The sequence below is a fragment of the Nicotiana tabacum genome, chromosome 2 (assembly GCF_000715075.1).
Source record: "Nicotiana tabacum cultivar K326 chromosome 2, ASM71507v2, whole genome shotgun sequence".
NCBI lineage: Eukaryota > Viridiplantae > Streptophyta > Magnoliopsida > Solanales > Solanaceae > Nicotiana > Nicotiana tabacum.
Window position 1 is genome coordinate 76383998 of NC_134081.1, and position 24644 is coordinate 76408641.

Genomic DNA, 24644 nt, shown 5'->3' on the forward strand with positions numbered 1-24644 from the left:
TTGAAGGTTTAAAGTTCTTTAAATTTGGGTTGGAGTAGGTTTTTGAGAAATTGAAGTCCATTTGGAATTTCGAATTTGGGAATAGTTCCGTATAGTGATTTAAGAAGTTGAAGTCCGTTTGGAATTTTGAGTTCGGGCGGGGCTCCGGGGGCCCCGAGTGTTAACCGGACGAGGCTCGGATCAAATCTGGAATTTTGAAGAAGAGCTGAAGCTTCCAGCTTCTAGTATGATCGCACCTGCACATGGTCAGCCACAGGTGCGAGCCACCAGCCGCAGGTGTGAAGGGGAGGATCTGCCTGGCCATCGCAGATGCGAATAATTGGGCGCAGAAGCGGACGCAGGTGCGGAGCCAGTCCAAGAGGAAAAATCTCGTACCTACGAGGCTTTTCCACAGGTGCGAAAGCCGCAGGTGCAAATACCTTCCGCAGGTGCGAAAAATCTGTCTGGGCAGAACCTTAAAACGGACAAAGCTCTGTCCATTTTTGTTCGTTTTTCTTCCATGTTTGGGCGATTTCAGAGCTTTTTGAGAGGAGATTTCAACTAGAAATTTGGAGGTAAGTTAATTCTACACCCCTTGAGTTAAATACATAGATTATAAGTAGATTATAACTAGTAAATCTTAGAAATCAAAGGTTTAGGTGAAAAATCTAGATTTTTATAAAAATAAGATTTTAACCACGAAAATAGTTATGGAATTGGGTAGAAATTATATATTTGAGTTCTTGAGATTATGGGTAACGTTTTCATTCGAACATTTCTAGAATCCGGGCATGTGGGCCCGGGGTGAATTTTAGAAATTTTACCATTTTGGATAGGGTAATTTATTAATAGATGAATTTTGAATTATTGAACATATATTAATTATTTTATATAACTTTTGGATAGTTTCGGATTTCTCGGAATTGAATCGAGAATTTTACGCGACGTGGTAATCGAAAGTGGACTTTGAGATGAGGTAAGTCTCTTGTCTAATCTTGTGAGGGGGAAATTACCCCATAGGGATTAAATTGAATAATTGTTGTTAATTGCGGGGGCTACGTATGCACGAGGTGAAGAGAGTCCGTGCATAGCTACTATAAATGCTAAAGTACAAGTAGTTTAGGACTCAAAGCATGAATTACTTGTGTAAATTTATTTCTTGATTAATTAATATTAATTGATATATATGAATATATTATGAATTGTTAGATAAAGTCATTAAAAGATGAAAATCTCATATGCTTGATTTTCTGTTTAAATCAATTAATTATTAAAAAAAATTGCTCTCCTCCCGAATTTATCTCATAATAAATATACTTTCCTTCCGGAGGTACATAAGAAAATGTCTTCCTTTCTTGTGGAGCGGGCCGAACGCCTCGGCATGATAGATGCATCTATGGATCGCGCCGCACGTCCCTCGACAGTGTACACAACACTCTAGATCGGGTCGTACGTCCTCAAAAAAAATCGTGCTTAATAATAATAATTACACGATACTTTAATAGTTTATTTGAGCTTGCGAAGCTAATTGATAAATTGGAAAAATCCTTGGAATTTAATGAATTATTATTCTTGCTTGTTAAAGAATTAATTGTTATTCCTGTAAATGGTATTTAATTGATAAATTAGAAATTATTTGAATATTAAGAATTGTTGCATTTGAAGAAATTTGATTATTTTCGCTGATTAAATAAATTATTTTAAATTCTGTAAATCATGCTGATTTAAATATCATAATTGTATTTTAATTATTATTTTTGACCCATAGTGAGTGTCAAAGTCGGCTATCTCGTCTCTACCACTTCGAGATTAGGCTTGATACTTATTGGGTACACATTGTTTACGTACTCATACTACACTTGCTGCACTTTTTGTGCAGGAACTGAGGCAAGTACTAGTGGGGGACCTATCATCTTACACCCACGTTATCCAGAGGCATAGTGGTGAGTTATTTCTCTGATCCGTTCTGCAGCTACTACTATCTGTTTGTGAATTTTTTATTTTGTCTATTTTTATTTCAGACAATATTTGAGGTTTTGTATAATCTACTAGATGCTCGTACACTTGTGACACCAGGTCTTGGCACACATATTGGTAGAATTTAGTATTTTATTATTTTCTTAGTTTTAAATTTTGTCAATGAATGCTCAATTTATTAAGTTGGCTTGCCTAGCCGTAGTGTTGGGCGCCATCACGACCTATAGATGAAATTGGGTCGTGACAACATGGTATCAAAGCCAGGTTCACGTAGGTCTCACAAGTTATGAGCAAGCCTAATAGAGTCTTGCGAATCGGTACGGAGATGTCTGTACTTATCTTCGAGAGGCTATAGGGTGTTAGGAAATTATCTTTCTTCATATTCCATCGTGCAATTGATGTAGTTGTAAACATCCTTCTTTTAATCTCTCTCAGATGGTGAGAACGCGCTCGAATGAGGTTCCAGGCCAGGGAAGAGCTACTCCCCCAGTTGCTAGAGGCCGAGGGAGGGCTCCAGCCCGTGGTAGAGGACGAGGATGCCCAGGAGTGTTCCAGTTATGCCGCCAGTGGGTCCAGCAGAGAATCCCATTATTGAGGAGCAGGGTGAGGTGCCTGTGGTAGAGCCAACTCCGGTGGATTTCACATCTGCACCGGGATTTTAGGATGTCATGGGTCATATGCCGAGGTTCATGGACAATATGACTCAAGCCGGTTTAATTTCGGCAGACCCAGCCACATCTCAGGCGGGCGGGGGAGCACAAACCCCTACCGCGCATGCTCATGGACATGCAACTGCTGTATATCAGACCCAAGGTGCACTACCCGTGGGAGGAGCCCAGCCAGTGGCAACCAGCTACACCTGAGCCCAGGCCAGCTGTAGCCGCCGATCCTCAGAAACTATTGGACCGATGGACTAGACTACATCCTCCTGTTTTCGGGGGTGAGCGACATGAGGATCCACAGGATTTCATTGATCGTTTCAAGGATAGACTGTACAACATGAGGATATTAGAGTCTCATGGGGTAGACTTTGCTGCTTTTCAGCTAGAGGGCCGAGCCCGTAGATGGTGCCAGTCTTATATTCTTGGCAGACCAGTAGATTCTCCTCCCATGACTTGGGACAGGTTCACCCGTATCTTCTTGGACAGGTATATTCCACCCTTTAAGAGGGAAGAGTTGCAGTTTCAGTTTGAGCAGCTCCAGCAGGGTCAGATGTCAGTGACTGATTATGAGGCGAGGTTTTCTGAATTATCTCGCCATGCACTTATGATACTCCTTACTGAGGCAGAGAGAGTGCAGAGGTTTGTAGTTGGTTTACATATTGGTATTCAGGCTACTATGGCTCGAGAGGTTGAGATGGGTATTTCTTATGAGCGAGTTGTGGAGATAGCTCGGAGGATTGAGGGTGTGCGTCAGTGGAGCCGAGAGCAAATTATGAGAGATAAGCGGTTCAGGTACTCTGGAGAGTTCAGAGGTGCTCCGTCTGGGGGTAGAGGTCAGTTCGTGAGGGGGCAGTCCAGCAGACCCCCATATCCAGCACCACCTCCTCCTCGAGGTGCTCCAGTGCGACCTTATCTCAGTGTTATACTAGAGAGTTCTTACCGCCCACCAGCTATTCAGGGTCCTCCTAGTGGGTATTCAGTTCCCCAGGGTCAGACACTTAGTCAACAACCCATCGCACCAAAGAATTGTTACGAGTGCGGGGATCCTAGTCACATGAATAGGTTTTTCCCCAGGCTTCGGGGTAGACTAGTACAGCAGGGTCAGCAGCCTATGCTTACCGGACCAGTTGCTCCACCAGTAGTCCGACCACCAAGAAGTGGAGGACAGGTGGGTAGGGGCCGTACTAAAGGTGGAGGTCATCCAGGCGGAGGCCAGCCAGTTGGCGCTCCAGCTTGATTCTATGCTTTTTTGGCTAGGCCAGATGCAGAGGCCTGAGATGCTGTGATTATAGGTATTATTTCTATTTGCGGCAAAGATACCTCAGTATTATTTAATCCAGGATCCACGTATTCATATGTGTCATCTCTATTTGCTCCATTCCTAGGTGTTTCTCTTGTGAGTCCTTGAGTACTCATGTTTATATGTCCACTCCTGCAGGCGATTCTATTATTGTGTACCGGATCTACCGGTCTTGTATTATTACATTCTATGGTTATAAAACTAGAGCAGATCTCTTATTGTTCGAGATGATCGATTTTGAAATTATTCTGGGTATGGACTGGTTATCTCCATATCATGCTATTCTAGATTATTATGCCAAAACTGTTACCTTGGATATTCCATCTTTGCCTAGGCTGGAGTGGAAGGGTTCGCCGGTTAGTTCATTTAATTGGGTTATTTCTTTTATAAAGGCTCAACACATGGTTGAGAAGGGTTGTTTGGCTTATCTAGCCTATGTTCGAGATACTACTGCAGAGACTCCGGCTATTGATTCAGTGCCAGTAGTTCGGGAGTTCTCTGATGTATTTCCTTTAGATCTTCCAGGTATGCCACATGATCGTGATATTAATTTTTGTATTGACTTGGCTCCAGATACCTAGCCTATATCTATCCCACCGTATCGCATGGCTCCGAAAGAATTGAAAGAATTAAAAGAGCAGCTTGAGGAGTTACTAGCCAAAGGGTTCGTCAGACCGAGTGTATCGCCTGAAAAAGAAGGATGGAACAATGCGGATGTGTATTGATGATCGCCAATTGAACAAAGTCACTATTACGAACAAGTACCCGTTTTCGCGTATTGATGACCTATTTGACCAGTTGCAGGGTGCTAGGGTGTTCTCTAAGATCGACTTGAGGTTGGGGTATCATCAGTTGAAGATTCGAGATTCGGATGTTCCGAAAACTGCTTTCCGTACTAGATATGGTCATTATGAGTTTCTGGTAATGTCTTTCAGTTTAACTAATGCCCCGACATCGTTTATGGATCTGATGAACAGTGTATTCAGGCCATATATTGATTCATTTGTTATTGTCTTCATTGATTATATTTTGATCTACTCGCGCAGCAATGAGGAACATGAGAAGCATATGAGAGTAGTGCTTCAGACATTGCGGGAACAAAAGCTATATGCTAAGTTCTCTAAATGTGAGTTTTGGCTAGTGTTTGTAGCATTTTTAGGACATATTGTATCGGGCGAAGGTATTAAGGTTGATCCCAAAAAGATTGAGGCAGTTCAGAATTGGCATCGTCCTACTTCGACGACTGAGATCATGAGTTTTCTGGGTTTAGCAGGTTATTATCGTCAGTTCGTGGAAGGTTTTTCATCTATTGTAGCACCTTTGACTAAATTAACCTAGAAGGGTGTTCAATTCTGATGGTCCGATGAATGTGAGTCAAGCTTTTAGAAGTTCAAGACAGCATTGACTACAGCACCAGTGTTAGTGTTACCTTCCGGTTCGGGGATGTATACAGTGTATTGCGACGCTTCACGCGTTGGTTTGGGTTGTGTATTAATGCAGGAAGGGCGAGTTATTGCATATGCTTCACGTCAGTTGAAGCCCCACGAGCAGAATTATTCGGTACATGATTTGGAGTTAGCTGCAATTGTTCACGCTCTTAAGATTTGGAGGCATTATCTTTATGGGGTATCCTGTGAAGTTTATACTGACCATCACAGTTTGCATCATTTGTTCAAGCAGAGGGACCTAAATTTGAGGCAGCGCAGATGGCTGGAATTACTAAAAGATTATGATATTACTATCCTATATCATCCAGGTAAAGCAAATGTAGTTGTAGATGCCTTGATAGAAAGGCGGAAAGTATGGGTAGTTTGGCTTTCATTTCAGCAGAAGAGAGGCCATTAGCTTTGGATATCCGATCCTTGGCCAACAGACTTGTGTGGCTAGATATTTCAGAGCCCAGTCGAGTTCTTGTATGTGTCGTAGCTCAGTCTTCACTATTTGATCAGATCAGGGTTCGCCAGTATGATGATCCACACTTAATCGTTCTTCGAGAAACGGTACTACGAGGTGGTGCCAAGGAAGTTACTATTGGTACGGATGGTGTTCTGCGACTCCAGGATCGTCTGTGTGTTCCTAATGTGGATGAACTGAGGAAAGGATCCCGGAGGAGGCACATAGTTCTCGGTATTCTATTCATCCAGGTGCTATGAATATGTATCGTGACTTTAGGCAGCATTATTGGTGGAAGCGAATGAAAAAGGACATAGTTGAGTATGTAACTAGGTGTCTAAATTGCCAGCAAGTCAAATATGAGCACCAGAGGCCAGGTGGCCTACTTCAGCGGATGACCATACCAAAGTGGAAATGGGCACGAATTACTATGGATTTTGTAGTTGGGTTGCCGCGGACCTTGAGGAAGTTTGATGCAGTTTGGGTGATTGTTGACAGGTTGACCAAGTCGGTACATTTTATTCCTGTTGTGACTACGTATACTTCAGAGAGGTTGGCCCAGATTTCTATTAAGGAGATAGTTCGGTTGCACGGTGTGCCAATTTCCATCATATCGGATAGAGGCCCTCAGTTTACTTCACATTTCTGGAGAGTAGTACAGAGTGAGTTGGGGACCCGTGTAGAGCTCAGCATAACCTTTCATCCGCAGACCGACGAGCAGTCAGAGCGGACAATTAAGATTTTGGAGGATATGCTCAGAGCATGTGTGCTTGACTTTGGAGGTCAGTGGGATCGTTTCCTACCTTTTGGCCGAGTTTGCTTATAATAACAGTTACCAATCCAGTATCGAGATGTCTCAATTTGAGGCTTTATATGGCCGTCAATGTTGATCACCTATCAGATGGTTTGAGCCCGGTGAGGCGAAGTTATATGGTACTGATTTGGTATGGGATGCCTTGGAAAAGGTAAAGTTGATTTAGGAGCGACTTCGTACAGCACAGTCCAGACAGAAGAGTTACGCGAATCAGAAAGCGCGTGATATATAATTTATGGTAGGTGAAAAAGTTCTCTTGAAGGTTTTGCCGATGAAGGGAATTATGAGATTCGGGAAGAAGGGCAAGTTGAGCCCAAGGTTTATAGGCCCATTTGAGGTGTTGAAACGAGTTGGGGAGGTTGCTTATGAGCTTGCATTGCCTCTCAGTCTATCAGGAGTTCATCCGGTTTTTCATATATCTATGCTCCGGAAGTATCATGCTGACCTATCACATGTGTTGGACTTTAGCACAGTTCAGCTAGATCAGAGTTTGGGTTATGAAGAAGAGCCATTTGCCATTGTTGATAAGCAAGTTCGCTAGTTGATGTCCAAGAGGATTTCTGCAGTAAAGGTCCACTGGAGGGGCCAACCAGTCGAGGAAGTGACTTGGGAGGCCGAGGAGGACATGCGGAGCAAATATCCACACTTATTTAGCACTCGAGGTATTATTCTAAACCCGTTCGAGGATGAACGTTTGTTTAAGAGATGGAGAATGTAATGACCCAACCGGTCATTTTAACTTTTAGAAACCCGTTCATAAAATTAAAACTCCCCGAACATGCTTTTAATAATTTATGACTTCGCGGATTATTGGTTCGGGATTTGGAAGCGTTTGGGTTGAAATCGGAACACTTGGTTCCTTAAGTTACCTTTAAATGGATAAGTTTGAATTCAGTCAATATTTTGAGAAAACGACCCCTGAATCGGGATTTGACGGTTCCAATAAGTTTGTATGATGATTTCAGACTTGGGCGTATTTTCAAATTGGGTTTTGGATAACCCGAGAGCGTTTTGGCGCTTAATAGTAAAAATTAACTATTTGAAGGTTTAAAGTACTTTAAATTTGGTTTGGAGTAGGTTTTTGAGAAATTGAAGTCCGTTTGGAATTCCGAGTTTGGGAATTGTTCCGTATAGTGATTTAAGACTTGCACACAAAATTTCGTATCATTCCGGGTAATTTAAGTACGTTTCGGGGTATTGGAAGTAAATTGAAGAACTTGAAGTTCTTAACTTTGATTCAATTTGGTTTGGGGTATGATTCTTAGATTTGATGTTGTTTTACACATTCCGTGATTTCGAGCGAGTCCGTTTTATGATTTCAAACTTGTTGGTATGTTCGGGCGGTGCTCCGGGCCCCCCGAGTGTTAACCGGACGAGACTCAGATCAATTTTGGAATTTTGAAAAAGAGCTGAAGCTTCCAACTTATGGTATGATCGCACCTGCACATGGTCAGCCGCAGGTGCGAGCCACCAGTAGCAGGTACGAAGGGGAGGAGCTGCCCGGCCATCGCAGATGCGAAGAATTGGGCGCAGAAGCGGACGCGCAGGTGCGGTCCTTTGGGCGCAGGTGCGAAAGCCGCATGTGCGAAAAATCTATCTGGGCAGAACCTTAAAACGGACGAAGCTTAGTCCATTTTTATTCGTTTTTCTTCCATGTTTGGGCAATTTCAGTGCTTTTTGAGAGGAGATTTCAACTAGCAATTTGGAGGTAAGTTAATTCTACACCCCTTGAGTTAAATACATAGATTATAAATAGATTATAACTAGTAAATCTTAGAAATCAAAGGTTTAGGTGAAAAACCTAGATTTTTATAAAAATGAGATTTTAACCACAAAAATAGTTATGGAATTGGGTAGAAATTATATATTCGAGTTATTGAGATTATGGGTAACGTTTTCATCCAAAAATTTCTAGAATCCGGGCACGTGGGACCGGGGTGAATTTTAAGAATTTTACCATTTTGGATAGGGTAATTTATTACTAGATGAATTTCGAATTATTGAACATATATTAATTATTTTATATAACTTTTGGATAGTTTCGGATTTCTCGGCATTGAATCGAGAATTTTACGCGACGTGGTAATCGAAAGTGGACTTTGAGACGGGGTAAGTCCCTTGTTTAATCTTGTGAGGGGAAAATTACCCCATAGGGATTAAATTGAATAATTGTTGCTGATTGCGGGGGCTACATACGCACGAGGTGACGAGAGTCCGTGCATAGCTACTATAAATGCTCAAGTCCGAGTAGTTTAGGACTCAAAGCATGAATTGCTTGTGTAAATTATATTCTTTGATTAATTAATATTAATTGATATATATATGAATATATTGTGAATTGTTAGATAAAGTCATTAAAGGATGGAAATCTCATATGCTTGATTTTTTGTTTAAATCAATTAATTATTAAAAGAAATTGCTCTCCTCCCGAATTTATCTCATAATAAATATACTTTCCTTCCGGAGGTACATAAGAAAATGCCCTCCTTTCTTGTGGAGCGGGCCGAACGACTCGGCAGGATAGATGCATCTATGGATCGCGCCGCACGTCCCTCGGCAGTGTACACGATACTCTGGATCAGGTCGTACGTCCTCGGCAGAAATCGTGCTTAATAATAATAATTACTAGTTTATTTCAGCTTGCGAAGCTAATTGATAAATTGAAAAAATCCTTGGAATTTAATGAATTATTATTCTTGCTTGTTAAAGAATTAATCGTTATTCCTGTAAATGATATTTAATTGATAAATTAAAAATTATTTGAATTGAAGGAATTTAATTAATATATTGAGAATTATTGCATTTGAAGGAATTTGATTATTTTCGTTGATTAAATAAATTATTTTAAATTCTGTAAATCATGCTGATTTAAATATCCTAATTGTATTTTAATTATTATTATTGACCCATAATGAGTGTCAAAGTCGGCCATCTCGTCTCTACCACTTCGAGATTAGGCTTGATACTTAATGGGTACACGTTTTTTACGTACTCATACTTCACTTGCTGCACTTTTTGTGCAGGAACCGAGGCAAGTACTAGTGGGGGACCCATCGTCTTACACCCACGTTATCCAGGGGCATAGTGGTGAGCTATTTTTCTGATCCGTTCTGCAGCTACTAGTATTTCTCCTTGTATTTTCATTTTGTCTATTTTTATTTCAGACAATATTTGAGATTTTGTATAATCTACTAGATACTCGTACACTTGTGACACCAGGTCTTGGGACACACATCGGTAGAATTTGGGTTTTATTATTTCTCTTGGTTTTCAATTTTGTCAATGAATGCTCAATTTATTAAGTTGGCTTGCCTAGTCGTAGTGTTGGGCGCCATCATGACCTATAGGTGAAATTGGGTCATGACACGGACATTCTCCGCCTCTACGCACGCGCATGTGCGCCAACCAACTCCCACTCCTGCGCCATTCGACACTTCTGCGGCTAATTTTACGCTTCTGCGGATGCGCAGATGCACCCTTACTTCCGCTTCTGCGGTCTTCCTCAGCAGCTCACACCTCGCTTCTGCGACTCCTCTGTCCCTTCTGCGACCATCGCACCTGTGCAAACCAGCCGCAGGTTCGATCACACCAGAACCAGCAGCTTAGCAAAAATCCATAAATGCAATGAAATGATCCGAACCTCATCCGAAACTCACCCGAGCCCTTGGGACCCCGTCCGAACATGCCAACAAGTTTCATAACACAATACGGACCAACTCGAGACCTCAAAACACACATAACAACATCAAAATGACGAATCACACCTCAAATCGAAATCTATGAACTTTGAACTTTTCAAACCTTCAAGTTTCTAATTTTTGCCAACTTGTGCCGAAACCTTCTAGAAACATCAATATGGGCATACGCCCGAGTCCGAAATCACCATACGGACCTACCAGAACCATCAAAACTCCGTTCCGGGTTCGAATTTATAAAAAGTCAAACTTGGCCAACTCTCCCAATTTAAAGCTTCAACCATAAAATCCATTCTTCCAATTTGATTCTGAATAAACTGAAAATCAAAACCGACGATTCACATAAGTCATCATACGAATCTAATCATGCCTATAAACTACTGAGCGAAGTGTAAATACTCAAAACGACCGGCTAGGTTGTTATAATTTTATCAATATTCTTACTTACAAATATGATGTGAACAACCCAATATGTCCTAAATGTCTTATTTAAATTGTTAAAAATAAAGTGACTTTAATTGTGTAGTTGAAATTGAAGTGGCATCAAAATTGTTGAGCAAATTACAATCTAACTGTTTTATATGTTGGTAACTGCTAAAAGTTAGAATATGTTGATTGTCAATAAATCGTCGTGTATGTATATATTAATTTGTCATTGTGTAATTTTAGATTGGTAGAAGTTGATGTTGATGTAAGAAGTCATTATGTTGAGATAATAATATACTTTACCTTTTATAATTTAAATTAAGATACTACTAAATGTATTTTATTAGTTATTACTCTATATAGTATTACTTCACCCCGTTTCAATTTACATGAGAGAGTTTGACTTTGCATGGAGTTTAAAAACGAAAAAGAATTTTTTTGCAACTTGTGGTCCTATAAGCTTTGTGAGACCATGATATTTGTGTGGCTATAAGATCTTCTCATTACGGGTAAAATGAGTAAGATAAAAAATTTAAAGTTAATTATTTTCATATATAGAAATGTGTCATTCTTTTGGAACGGACTATTAAGAAAAAATACTTCATGTAAACTAAAAGAGAAGGAGTATTTACTTTTGAATCATATATATTTTTATTTGTTTGTATCACCGACTATATTTGAAGTTATAATATTTAAGTTACTGCCAATAATTATTCATATAATTTATTTATTTTAATTTATATAATTTGGCAGAATCATAATACTATCTGCACGTCATGTGGGTACTAATACTAGTTTATAGTAACAATATAATACGATATAATGGGTAACAATCATCCAAACTGCTTGTTAGACATTGATCTACTCTTTGTTTAGTACCTAATTCGTGACGTAATACCTCGAAATTCCTAAATTTGACACCATTTAATCGATAAATAATTTAATTATATTTTTATTTAGTTACACTCATATGCTTGGTTATTTGATAGCCCGACTCTTAGAGCAATTCCATCTCACTTATACTAAAAACACAAAAGTTCTTAACGGAGTGTCGTTCGTTATTTTTGTTCTTTAAAAATATATTTTATATTGGATAAATTTGAAATTTTATTATTATTTTTTAAATATCTAGGACTTTAAAAATATTTAAAGTTTTCTTACTAAATCATTCCTTATTTGAACTATGTAAGAAATCCTAAAATATTTAAAACTTGAAATTAAATAAAAAATTTACCTAAACAAACAAATGAAATCGTATTTTAACTTTCTAAGGATATGAATCCTTGTGGTTCCAATTTGTCTTCAACATAGAATGACACGAATTTAGCATTCTTTTGAGAAGCACTAAAAGTTTATAATTCTTTAAGCATTTTTAATTTTATTTCAAATTTTGAGGAAGTAAGAATATTTAAATATATTATTATTAAAGGTTCAAAATATTACAACTAGTAGAATTATCCCGTATGGTATTATGATTTGCAAAAGTAGATACAACATTACTGCCACTAGCAGAGATATCCCATTAGGGCATTCTGATTGATTACCATAAGCAGCTAGAACATTACAAATATTTGTATACTAGATAGGATTGGCCCGTGCAACAGTTTGGTTTAGAGCGTGTTTCATTTCGATAAATATTGTTTGCAAAAGTAAAAAGAGTAAAATATTTACATAGAAAGATACCTGCAAAGTAGGTTAGCTGAGAAGTTGAATTAACGATGCGATACAAAGGCTTGCACAGAATGAGAAGGAAAAATCAACCAAGGTTGCTTTAGTCTGTCTACTGATGCAAGACAATGTTCCATAATCTGTATTGCTCAGATCTCTCTCTGTAGTCATGCTCGTTGTCTGGTATGCAAAAGTGTAACATGACGTAATCTGTAATGAATGACATAGAATAGTTTATTACCAAACCTTAGCTTTATTATCTGTGGGAGCGTAAGATATGGTTTGAGCAAGCACTCCACATGATTCTCCACCAGAATCTGTACCTGCATAAGAAGGTTCTCAATGTCTGCACTTACTGCAACAAAATAAGCTTATAGAAGAAAGATAAATATTTGAGGCACGATAATGCTTTCACATATATTCTTCATGTAGAATGACTAGGATCAGTGATGTAGTAACAGAATTTAGTAGCACCTTATGTCCAAATATAGTGCAACCAGAGTTTTTATTTCATTATCTGCAAGCTTCTTCATCATGTGCACAAGTTAAACTAAGTTGGTGCATGAAGCTGAGTTTTCGAGAGAGAAGTATAAGGTTGTACTGTGAAGGAATTACATACTCTAATTTCATTAAATCCTAAATTGAGTGTTGTCAAACTTTCATTGATTAGCTCTAAACTCCTAGTAAGGCTGACTACAATTTCGTATTAGGAAAGAGTTGTGTACTTTGAGGAAAATTGAAGATTATCATACAATGAAAGAACTATAAATATGAATTGAAACCTCATTTCTAGGTCCATTGGCTCAAATCTGTGATAAAATTGAAGAAAAAGATATCATTTCTAGGTCCAAGCGCTTACATGAAAAAATAAGCAGTTACCTTTAAGGCCTAAAACAGTAGTAAGCATTACAATACTGTGACTATCATATCCTAAGTTAGTATAGAATTACAGTCTAGAAGTTTTAGTGAAGAGTATGGTCAAAGTGAAGGAAGGCAATTTATGGGGATTAACAATACAAATTTAATGATCAACCGGAATGGAAGAGCAAAAGCAATTAGTTAAAAGCAATTAATTCAAAGAAACAGAGAAAAATTAAGTATCCTATTTATGGGAAGGTCATGCGCGATAAATACAAATTGAGGAAGGAAACATGCAAACTTAAATAAGCTAGGTGTAAATACAAACATGAGGAAGTAAACCGGAAAACTTAAATAAGTTAGACTCTATTATAGACTTATAGTACATGATTTGTAATGGATCGTTAATAAGTGGGGAGGTACTTACGCAACATATTGTATATACAATGGTACCAACAAAATTAAGTTCTGGTCTGATATTTGGTGGAGAAAGTTGTCTAATATTAACAGTCTACCATCAACTATTTTCAGTAGTAAGTCACAAAATAGCCTCGCTCTCACATGTTTATTCAGAAGATGACTTCACGATGGAAGGTTAGTAGATATCTGAAACTGTTAAGCTAAATAAATTCTCTTTTAAACAGCTAATCCTGGAAACTATTAACAATACAGTAGTAACATTTTCAATCATTTTATACTTCACTCACCCCTAAAACAAAGGTTCCTAGTCTCTCTTCTCTAAATCAGCCCATCTGATTGGTTCATGTATTAGCCAGTGATCACCACTGTCAACTAAAAATATGTCCTACCAAGAATTGAAGATACTACTCCAGCATAATAGATATCCACAAAAAAAAAGTACTATATCTATAACAAAGTCAATGAAATGAAATCATGGTAAAACTAAAAACAATGAAGTAAATTAAAGTTCATACCATTTGTGAAACGTATAATAAGGGGTCAGATCTTCTCGAACAGCCTTGTATGTAGATTCTATACTCCGAACTCCCAAGTGTTTGTATTTTAAAAGAGTTCAATAAAGTGCGCTTATATGAAATAATTTATCATTTACCTGACACCAACCAAGCATGAAATCTTTTACGTTTCAGTCAAATTTGGGGACCTCAGCTCCTGCCTTTGTTACCTAAGGTTCAATGGGATTGTAATTGATTCTAAATGTGCGTCTGATAAACTTTAGCATAAGGTAGTTATATTTTCGAGAAATCATTAAAATAAAATATGTTAGATGAAACTCACCTACGTGGTGACAAAGTTATATTTCAGAACATATGGTATTAGGATGTATGCCATTGTCTCTATCCAAAAATTTCACAGAACTTTAGTCGTCAGAGGATATGCAAATACCTCTATGAAAGTAATACCTCTATGTTATTCTGCAATATAGTTTTGAAGAAAGCAAACACTAAATAGCCATTCAGTCCATCAGTGAGCAAAAAATTGAAAGAAAAGCATACCGGATAAGAAGATGAAGAGATTAGAAGAAAGAGCACTGACTCTAGAGTTTTGTTTTTGATAGCATATAACGATTATTAAAAAAGCGATAGTGCATCTTCCAAGGTTGAAACCTCTGCTAATGCATTGTAGCCTTTTTAACAATTGTTATACCATCACCGTAGTTTGATATAGCTTACGTCTCGTTCATTTCAGGTCCAATCTCACTTCCTTAAGCTATCATGGCTTAATGGTGCATAATACGAAAAAAATTCTGCTAAAAAAAGTATAAAATTAGTCAACAAATGTAGTGTGAAACGTGAACATTTAGATAAAGAAATTGATATCGAAAGATAAATATATTAATAAAACTCCATAGACAGCATCAACTAAAATACCTAACACGGAACCGATTGCTCAACCATAATGGCTTTAATAGGTTAGAAAGAGATGAGAAAGTTGTTGCTAATAGACAATAAGCGTTCTTCCTTTAATGAAAATCAAAACGCTCAGTTTTGTTGTATGAAAAACTAAAAATAAAAATACTTATCTTATAGAAGTAAAGGTCACCAAGGAAAATGTAAGGCTTAAAAATAAAACATATTATTCCTTTAGACCACGAAAAGAAAGCTAGCTATCTTTTATGGTACACGAATGTCTCAAAATATTCAAGAGTTGACTTCGGTGTAAGATCTATATATGTACTTATTTGAACATGCAAAATGGTTTTCATATTTGTACTACATAAATGGCTAGCCATTCATTTATGTAGATACTAGAAATAAACTTAACTTCTAGAGTAACTTACAATGAAACATCTTCAAATGCCAAATGGCATCCAAAGCGACCACAAATCCGACTGACATAGATTAATAACAAAAATCAAACACATAGAAAACCAAAAAGAAAACTATGGAATCGCTGTAGTATGAACAAACTCACTCCAAAAGCTATTAAATCAAATCATGACCGCAACAAAGTCGAAGAAACAAAGCAAAATATGTCACCGCTCACGTTTTACCCAAAATTAAAATTACGAACATGTGCTCCTCCAAAACCACTTGTAATAACTATATTTAAATGATGAAAAGTTTTAAACAAAAGGCACATCCAAAATAACCCCAAATTTTGCATAAATGAAAAAGATAAAATATTGATATTTTTGTAAGCAAAATGGAGATAAACATTTGTGAGTCACCTAGGAGGGGTACTCGAGCCAGGCCAGTCAGTAAGAACAGAGTTTAGGTAGCGGCAAAAAAGTTCTCCTGGGTGAGAGAAGCATTGTGATATACCTTATAGGTTTTAGAAGATGCAATATTTGTTATTTCAGTAATCGTCCTGCATTTTAGAATTGTAAAACACAAATAGACAGTAAACCCTCCTCTTTTGTCTGGGCTTGGGACCGGCTGTGATGCAGTAGTGTAACTGAAACCCAGGCTGAGTTAAAAACTTGATATTTTTCGGGTAGTAGGTAGGTTAGCTTCACAGAGTTCAATGAAAATCGTGGAAATATGTAACAAGCCTTTGTAATTATAGATTTTTCACTGATTGGTCCTTGAAAATTTTCACAATGAGCATTTTGATTGTATATTGCACATCGAAAAACTATATCAGAAGACTAAAAATTTAGCAAGCATTTGAAGGTATACAAAACAATTATTATTTAGTGCTTACGAAATTGCAGAGAAATTTTTTCAGGCCCCAAGAAAATCATTGAAATAAACAATGTATGGGAAATTAAGGAATATGAACAAGAAAGTTGTGAAATTATAGGAGGGCTTTTTGAATGATTTCATCATATACTATGTTATATGTAGACTGGTCATCATCGTTATCCACTGTAGGTGGTCAGATTAATATTTTTTATATAACTTGAACTCTTTGCTCTCGATAAAGCAACATATAGCTGGCCATGAGAAAACACTGGCTCACGTAAATAAATACCAACATAATCTAATGTTTGTCCTTGTGCTTTATTTATCGTCATTGCAAAACACAGGCGCACCGAAAATTGTGTTCTTCTAAATGGGATAGGTAACTTCTCATCATCTGAAGATAACAACGGTATTCTGGGAATAAATACATGTATATTTTTGAAATCACCGCTCGCAATTTTAGCACTTATAACACGGTTCTTAAAATCACAACATATCAATCGTGTACCATTGCATAGACCTTCACAAGGATTTAAGTTTCGTAACAACATAATGGGATAATTTTCCTTCAAAATTAATTTGTAAGGAGGTAAACCAGCATGGTTTAATGAATGTAGAAAATTCTCAAACTGGCTTTGATCATTTGGTTCAACAGTTTCATCCTTTGTAGTAAATATCTTGGCGTATTTAGGAAATTGAGCTATGAGTCTATCATTTATTTCATCAACAAAGTTATTTTTTGTCGTCAAAATAACACGAGAAGTTAAAAAAGAAGAATCATGAAAAGATGTATGCAAATCAGGATATATTATGTTGAATAAAAGATCCAACGATTCTTTTTCAGTAATATAAGGAACAATGAAAGACCTGAGAATTTATATTTTACCATCCATATTTGTCTTTTCTTTTCCATTTGCAATCCGCATCAAATATGCACAGAAAGAGGGATCAATTTTCGCACGCATATTCTCTGATAATCAAAGTTTTTCAAGCTCATTCCATATTTCAGAGTTTAATATGATTTCCCAAACGAAGTCTTCCTTTTTTCCACTTCGAACCACATGAAGAGTTTGTCTAAAATCTCCTCCAACACAATAACTTTTCCACCAAAAAGTACATTTGTGTCCATTATATATTTCAAAAGAAAATCTAAAGCTTCAATCATATTTTTCTTGGCCATGGATACTTCATCCCACACAATTAATTTTGCATCACGAATCAAAGACGCAGTGAGCTTTGCTTGCTGATATTGCAAGAAAACTTTTCATCAATATTAATTGAAAATTTAAAACGTGAATGAACTGTTCGTCCTCCTGGAAGGTACTCTCTGAAAGATTGCGTCGTATGCCATTTTCTGTTCTGTATTCAATTTTCTATGCAACAGTAAATCTTCGTCGCTCACAATGATGTTTCTTTTGAAATATTCTTCCTTCACTTCATTCGCCATTTTCGACGATGTGATAGTTTCTGAAACAAGGTTGAACTCATTAATATCACGGCCTATAGAATGTAATATATCATTGATGTGATTTAGGACAGCAAGGTGGACATCTTTTGCCATTATATTGGCTAGGTTCTTAAAGTCTTCGGACATTGAATGTTTAAATTGTTTTCACAGTTCCCTTGGCTTGTCAGGGTTGCAATGTACTAATATTGTAGCAAATAAACGTCTTAAACTATAAGGCATTTGATAACATGCAGCCTCTGACATACATTCAACCAAGCTGTTATCACAGTGCAACAACCCTCTTCTCTCCGCAAATTCTCTAAATGTGTCACAACATATCCCGTTTACTCTCAGAAGATCTTCGTATGATTTTGGTGCACTCACATTCATTAGTAATAATCTAAGGTAATATCTTTCTCCTTCTGTTGGATGGCATGTAACAACACGGCCAATAACATGACCTCGTTGACGTCGAGTCCACATTTTGTAGGTAGATGACCATACGAAGTATTGTGGAAAATCTTTATACAACAACTTAAGTTCTTTAGCATCTTCGTTTGTTTCATTCATCAAAAAAAATTCTGTCAACATTGTCTTCTTAATCATAGGGTTTTTCAGGATACTGTCTATTGTGTCAGTTTTTTTAAAGGAGACAAATTGTAGTCCATCAAGATGTAACTGGAGGTGATAAATACTTGGAGTCATTTCATTGATAGGAAATGCAAATAAACGTCACATAGCTTTCAGAGGTGACACCCATCTAGCAGATTGATACTATTTTATCTCATCTATTTGTATATTTGTGTTATCTTCGTGTAAGCCAAATGAAATTTTATCATGTCCTTTACACACACACATACATACATACTATATATATATATATATATATATATATATATATATATATATATATATATATTAGACAACTTTAATATCAGAGCAAACTTCCATATTTATATGACAATTATATTTACACAACAGATAAGGATTATAAGGAACAACCCATGAATTATCAAGAAATTATTTTCTAACTTTTACAGATTTACCAGTGTTTCGTCTTCTATAAATTGAATATGAGTTCTTTTCTTTTGTTGTCTCATTAGCGAAGCTCTTAGGGTACTTAAATTTGCACTCATTTCTTTTCATACATGAATTTGTAGGATATAAATTATCACAAGGCCCATGCATCACGTGTTTAGTAACAAGCTTATGTAAGTAAGAGTTTATATCAGGATCAGGCACCTCAGCACAAACAAATTTGTCATAAGCCTTCGGCGTTAATAATTTATAGTCATCAGTAAGTATAATAAGGAAATGAGCATGTGGAGGACCGCATTTTTGAAATTCTATAGTGTACATATAAGCTGCAACGTTTCCAAATATGTTTCTTTTTAATATATCTGTCTTCATCTCTTCTACCTTTGCTCTAAATACATGACTAACTAAATCAGGCCTATTTTGAGTTTCGTCTGTTAGGAGCAAATGTTGCTTTATTTCGGGCCAAGAGGGATTGCATATCATCGTCAGAAATATATCAGGCTTTCCAAAATACTGCACTAACGCAATAGCATCCATATAACGCTGGCACATATCTCTCGGACCACCCGTAAAACTTGTCGGAAGAAAGTTTTGTTTTTCTATCTTAGAAGCTTCTCTTTCGCCAAGTCTTAAGATATCTACAATTCCTTGTAGTACATCAACCCGAAATAAATCTTCGTTAAATGAGGAAAAATCTAACCTCTGAGTTTCTACTTTTATGAATTCATCAACTGAATATTGTTGAAATAATCTACCAGAATATAAAATGATGTTTTCCTTATTGTCTCTCATCTGGAATTTGTAACAGTAGTATTCACGACAAGAAATATTATTTCTTTTTTGTTTCCCCTTTTGCAAAATATCTGCTTCCATATCAAGTAGTCCATCAATTGCACATGTTAGAGACACTTGGAAGTTGTTCGGTCTCATAGTAAGCCCGCTTTCTCAATTTATTTCTAGGTTGCAGGATTTTTGGAATACCGCAATGCCAGCCGTTTTGACCATAAGGAAGTAAAAGCGGATATTGCAAAGGATCATAACAGCCATAGTAGTAATTTACTAACTGGCTTTTGTTACTGTGAGTATAAATTCAGATATGGGGTGCAGAACTATTATGTTCGTTTCTTGTTCTACCCATAATGCTGCTACTTCTGACACAGTTGGCAAGTTGTATATTCGTTGATCTAAGCCAGAGCCACATCGCAATGCAATATAAAAGTTTGATAATTTTGGAATATGTATAAGAGATTTCAAGAAGATACAATAAGAATTTATCTTCAGTATATCCATTAGTTTCTCAACAATCGACTGTCGAAGTATATCTGAAGAAGCCATTCGATTCAATATTTCTGTGTTCTCATCATAAAAATATAACTGTAAATTTCGTGGTTGACGATTTGTTGGAATCAGATCATTTATGAAGTGATACATTTGACCTTGTACTTTAAATGTATAAATTTCTTGGTTTCTTGTTGCTAGTGCTTTGTCGTAGTTCACTCCAAGTGAAGTAAATGCAAACATATTGTTGTAAAGTCTAAGGTAGGTACGAAAGTATTCAAATTCTTCGGTATTGCCTAAATATAGATTCAAGAGTTCATTAGGCATTTCATGTGATATCAACTTAACTGAACCATTGTTACAGCAAAATGCTGATGTTTCATATTCAAATCTTTTTGCTCCACAATATTTACAGTTCGGTACAGTTTTTAAAATGGTTGCATCACTGGGTAGTTCTCTAATATTTCAGTTCAAATATATTATTTTTGATTTATAACCTATGTACATTAGTTGCAACAATATATCTTATTAGTGTTGAGAAGAGAGCAGTAGTAAATGTTGTTAAAAGATTAAAGTGAGACAAACCTTTGTTTGCGACGATAGATGTCTCTACATGGTGTTGTTCATAGGGTGCACCAGAGCTGGAGCCTAATATACAAACAACTCTAATTAATATATTAAAAGAGATTACAATCAAACTGAAATAACATATTTTCACTCACTTACCATGTTCAAAAACGGAGAAGTGGTCAGTAATATTTTTTTCTTTGTCACAACCAGCTACTTGCCCAGTAACCGAAGATATACCGTCTAACATTCAAATAAAAATATGTTTAGAAAAAGCAAATTATATTTAAATATAATCACAAAGGATAACACATATATACATGCATATATCTGTGTTTACTAACAATGTGTGTGCAAATGTATCTTTTTCTCGAACAAATCGTTTTTGCTTCTAACCTGTGGCAGTAACAGATGGTCGCTCAACTATCGTCAGAGTTTTTTTGTGTAGGTAATTCAAATCCAGCAGCTTGTTTGGTATATTCAAGCAGTGCGGTTTGACCCTTTTTTAGTTCAAGCTTTTTTGACCGGCGTTGCGTTAAAAGAAAGTCTCTTTTATCAACTGGTAACTGCTTGTACATATCACGTCTCCTACAATTAATTTTAGAGACTATTTCTGCTGAGTATTGCTTCCTTTTTGCGGGCAGTAAGGTAATGCCAAATGCTTTTTATCGATCGACATCAGCAGTTCGAGCAATCTATAAAGGTTTAACATACAAAGAGATTTACATTTCAATTGAAAGTATAGACACACTACAAATGCCCAAACACTTCTATAATTACAATATTTATACATCACTAAAAGTATCACACTGTACACCATAAATGAATCGTGAAAAAAAGATAACAGATAGATTGAACAGAACACAAACTCATTGACCTATTAATAATTACGTCACCGCTTTACATTCATAAAGTTCCATAATTCACACAAAGTAACATATAAGAAATCAGGTAGCAAAACTAATAGTGTTAACTTATTTTAGGCACAACTTTTACTGTAATAGAAGCCTGAACATTTGAGTTTTCCTTGTAGCCATTCAAAAGTTGGGACATGAAAACTATTGGAACAAAGAAGGAAGGAAAACTCTTTCCGATAGTGAAAAAAGGGTGAATGTAATCAAAGTTTAACAGAAACTCATTGGTCTAGTTAGAACTTGGCCAAAGCTTTGCTCTCACAAAGCTCCATAATTTAGAAATAGAAGGACATATAACAAACAAGGTATAAACCAAATAAAATACTTGTAATTTCAAATGCTAGCAGAAGAAATCTAGTAGTTTGTGCCTCTGCCTTTGCTTTCTTCTGCCATTAGAATAGCATTTGTTGTCGTTAAAGAAAGCTACAGTTTGTTATTCTTTAGCTCATTCCATGTGCTCTAGTGAGCTTACATGGGTTTTCAGCTATAGTGCATGCCAAATTATCGCTAAGTGGTTATCAACGTATATGCATTTATAACCTCACATCACACTTGGGCGAGAAAATCAGGTCCTGTTAGAAATTTGATAGCAGTAAAGAAAAACAAAAGAACATAGAAAAAGCCTTGAGGTGTGATGTTATTATATTTTTAAGAAAAAAGACAGCACAAATTATTTATGTGAGATGCAATCAAGTATCCATCTTATTTGAAGTGAAATTTATCAATTATAAATATCTGATTTGAAATTAAAAAAAGATTCATATACAGAGAATATTAACACTTAATATATGTTGAAAATAAAAGAGACTATCTATTCAAGTATTTTATAATATGAAACTCATCATTCAAGCACTTTGTGATAAGAAATTGATGGACATGTATTTAAAAGTTACTTTTCAAATTCTACTATCAGTGCGAGACTTCCTTAAAGATGGTGTCGTTGCAAATAAGATATCACAAACTGGATAACAAGTCCATCTTGGTGCAACAAACCCCAACAACAGTAAGATCTAAATGAAGACATAAACAACTCAATGAATGCTTAGGAAGTTAACCATATCTAAAAGTCCTGTACAAGTTTCACACTTGATCAATTGCGTTTTCCTTTCTTCAGTTAAAAAGTCCAACAACACCCTAAATCACTTAGATAGTTTAACCAGAGAAGGCAACTTAGAGTACACAGTAATACCTTAATATATACTGAAATCTCTCAGCCTGCTCTAACCACTAACCTTCATGTCAAAAAGATGCGCTTAGAAGAAGAAGTAAAAGTAAATCCCTTCTGTTACTGTAGGAGCGAAAAATCATCAAAATCCGACGATCAAACGCAAACCAAGAAACACAACCAAATATTTCAAGAAATAATAACCAACCTATTTAAACAAATAGCTGAAAACTTCTGGAAAGCCAAAACTTTAACGCAGAACTACACTAAAACCAATAAAAACCCAACTAATTGGAAAATTGCAGCAGCCTCTATTTTGAGCCCTAAATCCTTCCTTGAGATTTTAATCGAAACTTGTGCAATTTGTGCCCCCTCGAAAGGAATCTAATTGAAAAGAATAAAACTTTTGTTGTTACTGTAATTGTTACTGTTGTCTTTGGGTTTAATACCGTATTTCACTTGGGATTAATATTTTACTTTTTTATTAGAATATTAAATCCTAGTATTCTATGAAACATGGAAGCCATCGTAGAAGAAATAGAAAGAAGAATAATTACCACAGTAATTCACGGAAGTGCAGGAAGAAGAGCAAGGGAAAAGCATGCCACATGGGGAGAAAAGTGTTTAGTATAACTTGTGATAAACCAGTGCGAAGGCGATCAATTAACCGATGGTATCAAAAGTAGTAGGAAAATCAGTGAAGTTGAGATAAGAACAAATCTCAAGATGAAACAGAGACAGACATGATGAACAAAGCAAAACGGAGCAGATTATTTGCTGTGAGATACAAAGAAAGCTGAACATGAAACAAACAAAGAAAGAGGATAAACAGAGAGAGGGATTAATCGAAGGAGGGATTATATCGCACCACATGTCAGAGTTATTCTATACGTGTTAGCTATTAAGGAAAACTTACGAAAAGACTAAAGTCGCCCTTGGAAGCAGGCATGACTATCCTGACCTGCTTCCAAGCGGCTTCTATATATATATAGAATAGATTAAAAAACTTCCTCCTTGGTGGTCAGTTCTACTTTCGACAAAATGTGGAGGCCGCGACATATACGTCAAATTTTGTAGTTTGGACTGGTCAAAAGCTTCCTTTGCTAGTAGCTGACCTACTTCATTACCCTGCATGAAGTTATGCCTGATTATCTAGTTCTTTAGCCGCAATATTTTGCAGCATGCTTTCATGGATAATGTCAGTATCTCATGTTGGAAAATTAATGGTATCTCAAAAGGGAATCCATTATTTTGATTTGAAAAAACTTTTCTCCATGAAGTATTATTTTTTTATTTACTTATTATTTAGTAAATTATTTATATTTAATAGAGTCAAACTAGCAGTTAACTAATCGTTATCTAACTGTTGGAGCAACACCTATATAAACATGGTATTTGGAGAGTTAAAGACACAATTTCTAATACAACTTTCTGAATCTCTCCTCCTATACGTTGAGTTTCTTTATTGAATTTTCTGCGGGTTTTGTTCTCAGTTTACTAACTGAAAAAGTTTGTTGAATCCTGGGGAATATGCCTAATTTTATTCTTTATTGTGTAGGCGAAATATCCTTAAGGACAATGTCCTTGACGCGCCTCAAGCTTTGCTAAATCCTATTCTCCGTAACCAATGCACACACTATTCTAGTCATTGTTCTAATTCCACTTGGCAGTATATCGATGTTCAATATTGATCTCCCAGGTATCTATAATTTTTGATAAAATGGTATTCATTCTTTTTGTTCTCTTTTAACTATATGAGATTTAGTTTTATATTGGTTACCACTCACCTATATAAAAATTATATATAGTTTTAAGTTAATTAGAATCTTGATTGTATAGTATGTGGTTCAGTTTGT

The 24644-nt window shown here is 36.3% G+C and overlaps 2 protein-coding genes across 2 annotated transcripts; both read right to left on the reverse strand.

The window, feature by feature from the left end:
* Nucleotides 1-17991: 17991 nt before the first annotated feature.
* LOC142166927 (uncharacterized) lies at nucleotides 17992-18531 on the reverse strand. Its single transcript, XM_075226812.1, has one exon. It carries the CDS (start codon nucleotides 18529-18531, stop codon nucleotides 17992-17994), a length of 540 nt encoding a protein of 179 aa, XP_075082913.1.
* Nucleotides 18532-18846: 315 nt separating this feature from the next.
* LOC142166930 (uncharacterized) lies at nucleotides 18847-19794 on the reverse strand. Its single transcript, XM_075226817.1, has one exon. It carries the CDS (start codon nucleotides 19792-19794, stop codon nucleotides 18847-18849), a length of 948 nt encoding a protein of 315 aa, XP_075082918.1.
* Between the last annotated feature and the right edge of the window lie 4850 nt (nucleotides 19795-24644).